General features: G+C 50.0%; 1 protein-coding gene across 1 annotated transcript; it reads left to right on the top strand.

Annotated features, from left to right (window-relative positions):
* Positions 1 to 2014: 2014 nt before the first annotated feature.
* METRN (meteorin, glial cell differentiation regulator) lies at positions 2015 to 12076 on the top strand. The gene is made up of 4 exons (XM_027862974.1): positions 2015 to 2130; positions 6830 to 7251; positions 9398 to 9457; positions 11073 to 12076. Exons 1-4 carry the CDS (start codon positions 2033 to 2035, stop codon positions 11387 to 11389), a joined length of 897 nt encoding a protein of 298 aa, XP_027718775.1. The 5' UTR covers positions 2015 to 2032; the 3' UTR covers positions 11390 to 12076.
* The last annotated feature ends 602 nt before the right edge of the window (positions 12077 to 12678 follow it).

Raw genomic sequence — 12678 nt, 5'->3', positions numbered from 1 at the left:
GAGTAGGGTGTCTAATGCTTGCTCTCAAGAGGGGAAACTGAGGCAGTAAAGGGGAAGAAGTGACCACAGAATCATAGTATCCACCATTCCAAACTTCTGCTGATCCAACTGAATAAAGATGAATTGGGAGTAGATATCCATTGGTGAAAACATCAGGACTGTTTGGAACCAGGAGGTCTGTGAGACACAAATGGAGTAAGAGGAGGACTGTTGGATTTGACCATGAGATCTGGAGACTGAAGTCTGGTAGTTTTTCCATGTTAGGTTGTTAGCTGCTCAACTGAGTTATCAGTTGATCATTCAGAACAAAACCTATTTGGTCAGATAAGACCAAGAAACAGTTCCCCTTGTCTTATTACAATAAATAGATGGACATATAGGCAGATAGATATAGGGGGAAAGATATGGCACTTATTAAGAGCCCGAACCAGGCTAAACAATATTGTTCTAAGGCCTCAATGACTAAAGCCCCCTACCCAGTATTTTACTTGATCAAGAGTCAGCCCCAAACTAGACAGCATATAGCACTTCCAATTCGTGGGGTAATCTTCCAGTTATTAAGTTGGTAGGGGTGGGATGTGGCCCAGCACCAGAAAGGTTTGCTCAAGCTTTACTCAGCTCATTTCCTCATTTCAATCAAGCCCTTCAGACCTGCAGCAGAAGCAAGAATTCCAATTACTTCTCGGTCGGTCAGTTCTATGATGAACCTAGCTGACCCTTGTGCTAAGTGAGTATTCCAGTCCTTTCCCTTTATCTGCCCGTTTACTTCTGACTCCACTAGAAATGGGCGTCTTGAGCAAGACGCAAAGGTAGTAGTAATTTCTCCTCAGGGCAAGGCAAGGCAGATTCTAGGAAAGAAGCAGGTTCCCACGATCTGGAACAGCAGGACAGGTGGGGGGGGGATTGAGAAGGTGTGTCCAGTCTCCCATTTCCCCCTGGGGGGTACCACCCTCCCAACTGTTCCTAGTTTGGCCCTCCTACACACCTAGGCCAGGTGGTCCCTTACTCTAGCATCCCCACTGGGGGAGGGTGTATGTAGTTCCTTTCGGTCGTAGCCTCCTTCCTTCCCCGTTCATCAACCCCTCCCCCCCCACCTTTCCAGGCTCTGGGTAGAAGGGAGGGGTATAGATAACAGACGCCCGTAAACCCAAGCATCATAAGATGTTAGGACTGAATGGCTTCCCCTTTCGAGAGCACGGAGTGTGAAGGAGGTGGGGGGTAGAGAGCAGTGGGAGGGAGAAAAAGTAGACTATAGGTCGGGGGTGGGCGGCAGAGCAATGGGCTGCTTAATGAGGTGACTTTGCTAATGATAATTATGAACAGTTTAATTCAACTATTTACTGAGCTTATTTCTAGGTCAGGAAAAGCGCCACACAGCGAATCGGGACCTGGGGCGGGGGCGGGTGGTGCAGGCGGGGTGGGGAGGAGGTGATGGGCCAGCGACGAGTGGCCGCAGTGGCCGAAGTTGGGGCCGCCTTTTTCGGGCCCCCATACCTGGCTTGAAGCCCCGGAGACCCCCAAGGCCGCACGCTTCCTTCTTCTCGCCCTCCCGATTGTCCGATATTGTTTTTCGTTTCGCTCCCTTCAGCCCGACTCGGCTCTGACCGGCCAGGCGGGGGCGGGGGCAGGAACGCTCCCACTCCAGCCTCCTCCACCTTCCCGCTCCTCCACAGCCTGATTGGAGGAAAGTTTCGGGACTGCGTCGCGATTGGAGAGTTCTGTCGGTCCCCGCCTCCCTGCCCATCCCTCCCCTAGCCGCTGGCATCCCCCGGCCCAGGTTGAAAGTGGCCGGCGGCGCGGCGGTCAGCGAGGCTTGGAGCTATGGGGCTGGGGGGCAGCGCCGCCGCGCCTCTCGCCTCCCCCGGGCTCTGAAACGCCTCCGCGGAAGGAGATGGGGACTGCGGTTAGCGAAGGCTGAGGCTCGTCGGGTGCGAGGGTCTGGGGATGCGGCTCCAGCTGTTGTTGCTGCGGCGGCGGGGCTGCGGCTCCTGAGCGCCCCGGGGCCCCAGGGCTCGGCTCCAGCCGCCTGGCCATGCCGCTTCCACCACTGCTCTGGCTACTGGGCTGCGGCCTCCTGGCCTCCGCGGCCCTGGCCAGCTACTCGGAGGATCAGTGTAGCTGGAGAGGGAGGTATGGACGCCCCCACCCCTCTCACGCCCGACCTCCTGCCTTCATCCCTCCCCCAGCTCGGAATCCCCCTCCCCCCATCCTCCTCTTCTCGCCTCTCAGTCTATCCCCCGTCCCTCCTTTATCCCCTCTTGTTTATAGGACGCTTTAGAACCTTTACTAATTTGCCCCTTTTCCCTGAGCTGTAGAAGAGGAAAGGAGGAGGAGAAATGTATGGTAAAGTGGTTTTTCTAAAGATAGAGTGAAGGGAAGGGGTGGGGGGCGCCCCCCTTCTTCCGACATAGGGAAAAGGAAGGACTTTATCACCTTTAGGATGTCTCCCCTAGCTCAGGGGGAGATCTCTTTTTGGATCCTACCCTTGGTACCTGGAACCAGTGGTAATGGGGAATGGGGTGGTGGGGAGCAGGGGTTTTCGTGGATTGAGCGCTGAGGCATCCCTAAGGAGAGGGCGGGGTTGGCAGGCAGGCGGGAGGAGGGAGAAGTCACAAAGTCAACTTGGTTTTGTTCTCCTAGGATTTTTTGGCGGGTCCTCTGAGGTGGGCCCCCCCTCTGTTTCATCTCCCCACTACATACATATGCACAGACATTCTTCTCTCAGTAGGGAAACCTGTCCTCCTTCTCCTGGCATTCCGAAGAAGGAATTAACACTTCCCTGCACTTGCTTCCTCGTCACCCCCAAGGGTCTTTCCCTCCCTTGATTCTGAGGAGCTGAAAGCTAACCCAGACAGTCCTCTGGTTCCTAGGAGCTTGGGATTTAGAAGTCGTAATGGGAGGTTGAGAATATTTGAAATGGGTTTTAAATGTCTGAGCAAGATGGGGAGGCGAGCACTGAGGAAAAACTTAGTCAGGGTACCACCCTCTAGGAAGGGATAAGACAGAACCCAGAGATGGAGAGAACAGAACCCTCTTTGTGAAGCTGCCATCCTGTTTGGTGCTACGGTTGACTGTCCTCATTTCTTTGAGAATTAGTGTTGGTGACGAGGGAATTAGCTTTTCCTGTAGAATTGAGTCTCAGAGTATTTCTCGGGATAAGGGTTAGAAAAATATGTGGTGAACTTAAAGTGGGGGGGACCTGCCCATCTGAAGAGCTGTCACTAGTGAATGGATTCACTTCTCTTTCCTGAGAGAATGTGGTATAGAGATGACTGTAGTCACCACAGGATGAAGTAAAGGGACTAAAAATGAGGGAGCAAGAAGGCCTAATCTTGGCCAATGGCTTGGCATGCTACTCCCTCCCTATTCAGTGCCAGATAACTCCAGAGTACCAGTTTGATCCCTGAATTGGGGGATGGGAGAAAATAAAACTGGAATCCTGCCCCTAATTCAGTGAGTGATCTTGGACAAGTCAGTTTCCATCTTTGTTGGTTTCAGTTTCCAACTCTCTAGAAGGAAAGTGCCTTCTTTAGACTAGAGTTTTGAGCTCAGCTCCTTGATTTCAAGTTTGGGAAGCTGGGGATAGGGGATAGGATAAATGATCACCCAAGCTTCCCTGCTTCCTCATAAGGCCAAGGAATCATTGTGCTCAGGATGGAAAGATATACACCTAGTTTCTGTCCTGGGCCTAGATTGCAAACTAATGAAGATCCCCACCTACTCCTTCCCCCTCCCTCAGTCCAGCGTGATACAGTTATGTGAAGATCTTGGGCTGGGATGCCGTCTACAGGGCCCCTGGGAGGATTGACATTTCAGGATCCACAAATCGCTGATCAAACAACTTGTGGGGCCTGAATCAGCTCTGAGGCTGAGTAACTGAAGAGACAGGAGGGATGGGGGTGGGGGTGGGGGGCAAGTGGCCTCGGTGTAGTCTCTGAACTAAGAGCATACTAGGGTGGAAGAGACATTCAAAGGTCATCTAGTCCACTCCTCTGCCTCAAGCCAGGACATTTTTCCTCCCCTTAACTCTTCCTCAAAAAGAGACAAAAATTGGCCTTGGGATGAGGTACCACTCTTTCCCTGTCTTAACATTTCTTCATATAATCTTACTGAAATCCCTCCTGCTGTTACTTAAACTGTTCCCTAGGAAAACAGCTGTTCTCTGTCCCTCATAAGACAACCTTCCATTGGCTTGAAGGTTCCCGCCTGCTCTGTCTGCCCTACATCTTCTAGCTTCCTGCTATGTCTGCCTGCCTGCCAGTCTCTCCCCACTCCCCTCCCTCTTCCCCAATATACATTTGCTGGGCTTTCCAGTCGCTCTGTACATCAGTCTTCATCACCCAGTATATCAATGTGTGTAGCAACTGGTCCTAGCTTGGAGTGAAAAGCTAGCCTTTCCCTGGTTTTAGGAAGTTGGATTATATCCCTTCCAGCCTTAAATAAGGAAACTTCCTCACAGAGCTGTTCAGAAGTGGATTGGGCTGCCTTGAGGTAGTGTACGTATTCCTTGGGGGTCTTCTAGTAGAGGTGGGACAACTATGGGTCAGGGCTTTTGGAGAGAGGATAGCGATTTTTATGTAGGAATTGTACTAGATGACCTCTGAGATCCATTCCACCTCTCAGAATCTGTGACTATAAAACATGGTGCAAAAGAAAGAGTAATGGCCTTGAGTCAGCAGCCTTGAGACCTACCTTCCTGGTTCTCTACCATTAACTTGATGTGTGGGGGTAGAGTGCTGGACCTTGGAGTCAAGGAGTCCTGAGTTCAAATATGACCTCAGGCACTTACTAGCTGTGTGACTCAGGGCCATTTACTTAATTTATGTCTGCTTCACTTTCCTTACCTGTAAAATGGGGATAAAAATAGTACCTATCTTCCAGGATTATTGTGAGAATCAAATGAGATAATATTTTAAAACACTTTACAAATCTTAATGTGCTATATAAATGCTGGTCATTATTGTTAGTTATTATTTTTTCCCTTTTTTGAACCTCATTTTCCTCATCCTTAAAATCAGGAAGTTTAGCCTCAGAATCTTAGTTTCCCCATCTGTAAGATTCCTTCCAATTCTAATATTCCATGATCTTGTGAATCTATGATTTTGTTTGCCCAGTGACCTGCAGGGCAACCTACATTTATCCTAACAATGAGGGCTATCCAAAAATAAAATGGGCTGCCTTGGGATCTACTGGATTGACCCTGGTACTACCGGTCTTCCGGCAAAGGCTGGATAACCATGGATTCAGTGTGGTGTAAAGGGGATTCTTGTTCAGATAAAGGTTGGACTAGATGGCCTCTGAGTGAGGTTCCTTTAAATAGGAAATTCAATGATTTTGAGGGTAGAGGAGAAAGTAGCAGAGACTTGTTAGGTCACTGCCACATGACCTGGCATTGGTCTGAGAAAGCTTTAGGGAGAAGGGAGGGGGAGAGCTAGTGGTTTTTTCTGATAGTTAAGATTCCTGTGGCTTGCTGTGCTATGGTCACGATTTTCACCAAATCCTACACCCTTCCCCCCCCACTACGTGGATGGGAGCAAGTTTCACATAGAATCACAACATTTCAGCTCTTGGGGAATCTCAAGAGGCCAACTAGACCAATCTATTACCTGAAATAACAAATCTCTACACTAACGGTTCTTGAACCTGGGGTCCATGAACTTGTTTTTTAATATTTTGGTAACTGTATTTCAATATAATGGCTTTGCTTTGTAATCCTGGGTATTTTTATGCATTTAAAAACATTGTTTCAAGAAAGGGTCCATTATCCCCAAAACTTTAAGAACCCCATTGAGAACACAGAGAACAATCCGGCTTTTGCTTTAAGACTTCTATTGCTGGGGAACCCACTAGCTTCTTAGGCCGACCCACCTACTTTGGATAATTTTAATTTCTAGGAAGTTAGCTGTTCCTTACCTCAAGCTGCTTTGCAACTTCCCATTGCTCCTAATTTTACCTTTTGAAGTCAAGCCCTGTCTAACTCCTTTGGACAGCCTGTGCTTACTTGAAGAGCTATTTCCCCCCTCACTCCTCTTTTCTTCCAATTAAACATCCCTGGTTCCTTCAGCTGATGCCTATGTGACCTGATCTCAAGGCATCCTAGTTATCTGCTTCTAGACCAACTCCAACTTAATTTTTTTTCTTTTTTTCCTTTTGCCTTTTGGTGAGGCAATTGGGGTTAAGTGACTTGTCTCACTTAACACAGGGTCACACAGCTAGTGTCAAGTGTCTGGTCTGAGGCCAGATTTGAACTCAGGTTCTTCTGGATTCCAAGGCCAGAGCTCTATCCACTGTGGCATCTAGCTGCCCCAACAATGTTTTTCTAAAAAGTGGTGTCCACAACTGAAAACTGTGCTCCATAGTGGTCTAACCAGGGCAGAGCAGAGTTGCGCTTTCCTGTCCCTACTCCTAGATGCCAAGCCTCTCTCAAGCCAGCCTAAAATCACATTCAATATTTTGGCTGCCAAATCACAATAACAACTCATTCTGAACTTTCATAATATACAACCCTCCCCTCTCCCCAGATATTTTTCACACAAAATTGTGTCAAATACAAGATTACTTTCTATCTTGTATTTGTGATGCGTAGTAGGGATTGAGGCTGGGAGAGAGGAGGCCTGGGCTCTGGGTCAGGTTCTAGGGTAAACCTCACAGAGCCTCAGTTTCTGCATTTATAAAATGGAGATACTAACTCCTGCCCTTCCTACCTCAGTGGGCAATTGTGAGACTTATGTGAGAAGACAGATGTGAAAGTGTTAGATGGGAAGTGCTGTGGGTGCTGGTACTGCTTTGTGGGTGCTATACTGACCCTGTTGGTGGGGGTTCTTGGCAGTGGCTTGTCCCAGGAGACGAACAGCGTGGAGCAGCTATCCCTGCATTGTGCCGAGGGCTCCCTGGAGTGGCTCTATCCAGCAGGTGCCCTTCGCCTTACCCTCTCCCCCAGGCTGCCCCCAGGCAGTGCTGGAGCTGGCCAGAGTCCCAGGCATATCACAGCCTGCATCAAGTCCTCGGGCCCCTTCCGGGGGGCCCAAGTCTACGTGGAGAGAGATGGACTCCTGGAGTTGCTGTTGGCTGAGGCCCAGGGGCCGCCCAGGGGCCGGTGTGTCAGCTGGCAGCCGCAGGAGAGGGTGGCACTTTTCGTGCAGTCTACCCCACATCGGGACATCAGTCGCCGGGTAGCAGCCTTCCGCTATGAACTTCGAGGGGACTGGCACCTGCACCTTCCCCTATTCACCCACAACCTTAGCATGGAAGGTGAGGAAGATCAAGGCCATTCTGGCCTACTAGGGATTGGGCACCTTTCTGCTGGCACCATTTACATACCTATTCCATCTCCCTCCTCTATCTTACCACAGTCCTTTGAAGTTAGAACTGAAACTTGTACCCTAAAGCAAGGTGTTTTTGTGTCAAGGAGTTGGAATTTCTGGGTTTTCTTGCCAGCCTGTGTTGTAGCTGACTTGCTGGGTATCCTCTAGCCAGTAGATATTTATCCTTTTAGGGCCTCAGTTTCCCTTAACCCTTAGATGGAAAATGATATTGCTTTGAGATCATTTGACTAAAGATTGAGGAGATCAGACTGGGTTCCTGGCTTTAGTTTCAAACTCTATCCTGAGTGGTGAGCTATATTTCTTTCTCTTCACTCCACACGAATTCATTGTCCCTCAGGTCTTCTACCTGAGAATGGGTGACCTGTCTTTGATACTCAGTGTGACTCAGGAGTCAGACAAGACCCTTGGCTGGAATAAGATCAGGAGAAATTGGAGGAAGACTGGAAGAGAAACAGTTGCCATGATGGCCTGGAATAGCTGAGATTGCTGGCCCTGGGGCAGAGGTTTTGTGGGGTGGGAGGACTTGCCTGCTCTTAAGTGTGTGGAGGGTTATATTGTAAGAGTTGCAGTAAGCAGCAGCTGCCTTCCGAATGTTCTAGGAACGAAGGCAAGAGAAACAGACCTGAAATGTAGCAGAAGGGATTTAGGTTAGATGTGAATTTACTGACTGCAAGGGTTACCAAGGGAGGCCATGGCATCTACCCTGGATCTGTTTGAGGGAAATGTAGGCAATGACCTCCCTGGGCTGTTTGGAATACAGTCCAGTTCTGAGGCTGGATGACCTCTCAGACTTCCTCTCAGCCTTAGGATTCAGTGATTGGGCCTTGGGGAGCATGTGGGAAGCCCTGCCTTGACCCAAGGCCTCCCATTGGGGGAGGAGGAGTAACTTGAGTCCCCTTCTCCTCTGCTTGAAGTGGGGGAGGGGAGGAAGAGAACCAGGGTTAGAGTGTGCTCCCTACAGGGGCTGGGGGCCCAGAAGGGGCTATAGCCCCATGACCTCCCTCCTCTCATCCCTCCGCCAACCCCTGCACGCAGCCAACAAAAGTCCAGTGTACTATCTGTGGCCTGGCTGCCTGGTCTCCATGGTGATATGGGCACTCCCCCGCCATCTCCCCCGCTGGGCAAGGCAGCTCATTCCCATCCTTTGAGAGCCCCATGGCTGGATATGATGGGATTAGCCCCACCCATCTGTTGAGAGGGTAGGAGGTTTAGGAGAATGGGGATAGAGGGGAAAGTATCCTGTTCTCTTCTCTCTAGAGGCCTCTGGTCTTGTCCCAAGGGCCCTGGCTTTTCCAAATTGCTGTAATTTTCTAAAATGCCTCTACTAAGGATTTCAGGGCACTTTGTCAGCTAGTGTTTGTCATTTAGGCCAAACAAAGGGATTGAGAGCCTTATGGCTTCTTTCTGAGGATGAAGGATAGAATCATAACGGTTAGGGACCAGAAGCCAGGAGTCCTAGACTTAAAGAAGGTAAACCTAAAACTGTATATTCTTGTAAGTAATGTAGAAGTTGATTTTGCCACCTGAGTTAGAAGTATGAAGCATATGATGTTGTATACATACATCTCTGTACATGTATGTATACTTGTGTGTGTGTGTGTGTGTATGTATGTATGTATTTAGGCTCTGTTCCTTAAATTCAGGGTAGCCCCTGGAAGTTTACACATGCATGGCTCGAGAGGCAGCTGGTGCAGAGTAGGAAGAACACTGACTGGACTTAGTCAAAAGGCCTGGATTCAAATCCGGTCTTTACTACTTAGCTAATGGTATGACCCCCACCATATTTCTTATCTGTAAAGTGGGAATAATAAACAGTCTACGACTAAAGCACTGAACAAGTGGGAGTCATTATCAAGAGAATTCCAGTGGAGCTGGAGGATTCTCTGGAGGGGCCCCAAATGACTTCGGCCCCCCAGACTGGGCTATGGACAGTGCAGCCTCCACGAGGCCTTTTCTTACCCAAATGGCCCTTCCTGTTCTCCCAAGGGGAGGGCTGTTGGGGGAAGAGAGGTGGGTAAGGAGTGGGGAGCCCACCTTAGCCTGTGCAGCTCATGCTTCTGTCTGTGCCACAGGGACCTGTCGCCCGTGCAGTGATGCTGAGGTTCTCATGGCTGTGTGTACCAGCGATTTTGGTAAGTAGCTTTCTGGCCCCTCAGACTTGCTCAACTCATTGTCTTTTGCCAGTCCTACCCCCATCTTATCCCAGCTCCTCCTCCCGCCAGGCTCCTTTCCCCTTCCCAGGATTATTCTGGGCTTTGATTAGATTCTCCTAGCATCTCCCTTGGCCACTGTCCCCATCCTGCTGGTGTTTGCCCTCTTTCTGCTGCCCTTTTGTCTTAGGTTTCCTGGGAGGGAGAGAAGCTATTTGTCTGGAATCCTCAGGAAGTAGAGTCCCTGCTGCTAAAAACAGGGCCAACCTTTGATCTATGCCTTTGAGGTGACAGAGGAGGGAGAGTGGGCATTGAGCTTGGTACTGTTACAGACGTGGGGATCCTACAGATAGAGGAAGGACTTAAGGTCCACTCTCTGGGTTTAGGGTGGCATGGCCTGGGGGAGGGAAAAGAGGAGGAATGTGGAGTAGATATCAGCTGAGCCCATCAACAGAATAAGAAGGGTGCTCAACCTGCCCAGGGATCCCAGAGATAGAAGGGTGACAAGCAGCACATCTGAGCTCTAGCGATATATCATGCTGTACTCAGGGGTCCTGGGAAGAGCAGCAGGGAGAGCAGAAGAAGGGTGACTGCCAGGGGTTCCTGGTTGGGACGGGAGATGCGGGGGAGGGCCTGGCCCAATCAGGGTTTGCAGGTTGCCCAGGAGAGTGGGCCCAGTTGCCATGGCAAGCCAGAGAGTTTATTAGTTCCTCTGACAGAAGTCCAGAGACTCTTCAGCAGAGCTGGCTGAGGAGAGAAAGCGCTAGGGTCAGAGGTCAAATGATCTAGGGAGCATTGGGGGCATGCAGCGGTGGGGGAAGGAACAGCAGCAGCAGCTTCAATTGACGTGCTGGATGATGAACTTATGCTCCTCCAGCTTATCCCTCTTGGTATCGTTCATCCTTCTAAGTTAGCAAGAAGGCCAGGATGTCAGTGAGGTTGCAGCTGTACCTCCAACCCCAAGGCCATGCTAGTAAAATCTCTGGTGGGGAGAAGGATGGGGCAGGTTGTGCTGCCGTTGGGCACGGAGTGTGAGGGTCCACCGTTGGCAGGAAGTGAGTACTGGATTTCTGTCTGAGGCCAGGTTGATTATCAACTTCTCTGACTGCAGTCCAGAGATTCCTCAGGGCAGATTACTGCAGATTTATCTGCATCAAGCACCCCTCAAGCTCCTTGATGTGTTGAGTGACAAGCCCACACTTTTCCAACCTCACTTTAGAAGCCTATTCAGGTGGGAACAATGGACTGCCATCGGTGGGGCAGGGCTGGAGAGGAGTTATCTCAAGAGTCTGGGACAGGTGTGTGAAGGGATTCGAAGTCACCAGCTTTTAAGAAAGCTGTAAGTTGAAAGAGGGAACTTCTAGCCCCCAGCTCTTCATTCAGTCTCCCCTTCTCCATGCAGTCCATCCTGCTGTCCCTCTTTATGATCCTTCCTCCCCTATTCCTTTCACCTGCACAGCCCATGACCCTTTTCTTGATCACTAGCCCTCTGCCTCTCTCAGCCCCTCTCCCTCTGGCCACCTGTGGGTCTTTGTTCCATCTAAAGCTGTACAGCATTGCCTAGAGACAGCAAATATTTTCCCCTCTCCTCTGGCAGTGGTTCGAGGGACGATCTGTGGAGTTACTCATGACCAGGAGCTGCAGGAGTCAGTGATCAGCGTCAGCACTCCTCGAATCCATCGTCAGAAGTTCCCGTTATTCCAGCCAGCTGAGTCCTCTAGCCAAGTGTCTGGTACCATCCGCACCCCTTTGCGCTGTGGCGTCAGGCCTGGCCCTGGCATCTTCCTCTTCACTGGTTGGAGCCACTTTGGAGAGGCCTGGCTGGGCTGTGCGCCCCGATACCAAGATTTCCGACGCATGTATGAGGCAGCCCAGGCTGCTCACCGTAACCCTTGTGAGATGGCCCTGGATTAAGGCTCTCTGAGGTTGGGGAGAAAGCAAGAAAGGACCCCACTTATCTATCCTCTGATCACTTCTAAGAAGCTATCATTACCCAAGACTGTTGCTACCTTGAGCCATCTGTCCAGAGGTGCTGTAAGAAAAAGGAATTGCTTTTATCCTAGCTTTTGTTTTAGGATTCAGCAAGGTCTAACAACCAGCACATTCCCATGCATCCCGGTGTTCCAAGCGCAGAATGAATGATGCCAGTCTTGGGAGATGTCAAGTGGGCACACTCTGGGCGATTAATTGGGGGGGGGTGGGGTTAGCCTTGGGTAGGAAAAGTAAGTCTTTTCCTTGGGAGAGATAAGTGATAGCCCCTTGTGTAGACCTCCCCCACTATTACCACCACCACCAAGGGGATTACTCCAGTGAGTAGGTGCCACCTATCCTGCAGATCAGAGAGGTGTTAGAGGGGGAAGCTGAACTGGCCCATCACCCTAACTTCCCCTTTCCAGGTAGACACTGCTGCTAGAGCCCGGGATACCCCAGCTTGGTGGGCATCTCACCTTGGAAATGACTTAATGGATTGGGTTAGGAAGGGCAGGGATGGGAGGCAGAAAGGTGGAGAAGAGGCCCTGGGTGCACTACAGTTATCCTGATACCAAATGTATGTGCTGACAGTGGTATTTTGGGGAACTAAACTCTGCCAAGTACACCTGGCTTAGTGGTTTCTTCCTGCTTTCATTGGAGGGTTGGGGCTCGGCTGGTGAAAGCACTGGGGGGAAAGGGCCAGACATCATTGTCCTGGTTATTTTCCTCCTCTTCCAAAGGCCCCTTCTCAGTCTGGGTTCTCCAGCGTTCAGAGCCTATTTACTGGGGCTTCTTAGGCAAACCCCTTGGGGGAAAGGAACTGAATTCAATGAAAGGAACATTTGGGGGTGGGGTAGATTAGGGTGTGAAATGACTTGAAGAGAGTCAGATCCCCTTTCCCTTGGTACCTTATTTATTGTTGTGTCCCTTTCTACACAACTTATCTTCCCCTGTCTTCCAAGCCTATAGTGGCCCTCACTCACAGCCTTGTACATGTTGTTTCTATTAACCTTCACCCTGTATTTTAGGTGTTTGACAGTACATATATATATATATATATATATATATGTATGTAAAATACTGGCCATCCCAGGACACATGCACTCTCTCAAACACAGGCTCTCACACCCACCCACATGCTCCTTGCACATTCTCTCTCTCTCTGTCACTCACACACACTCACACACACACACACACACTTTCCTTCTTTATCTTGCACTGAAGTCGTCTCA

Source organism: Vombatus ursinus, unplaced genomic scaffold (genome assembly GCF_900497805.2).
Source record: "Vombatus ursinus unplaced genomic scaffold, bare-nosed wombat genome assembly UNPS02014770.1, whole genome shotgun sequence".
Lineage (NCBI taxonomy): Eukaryota > Metazoa > Chordata > Mammalia > Diprotodontia > Vombatidae > Vombatus > Vombatus ursinus.
Note: the sequence above shows the minus strand (reverse complement) of the source record. Positions and strands in the feature narration are given on the sequence as shown.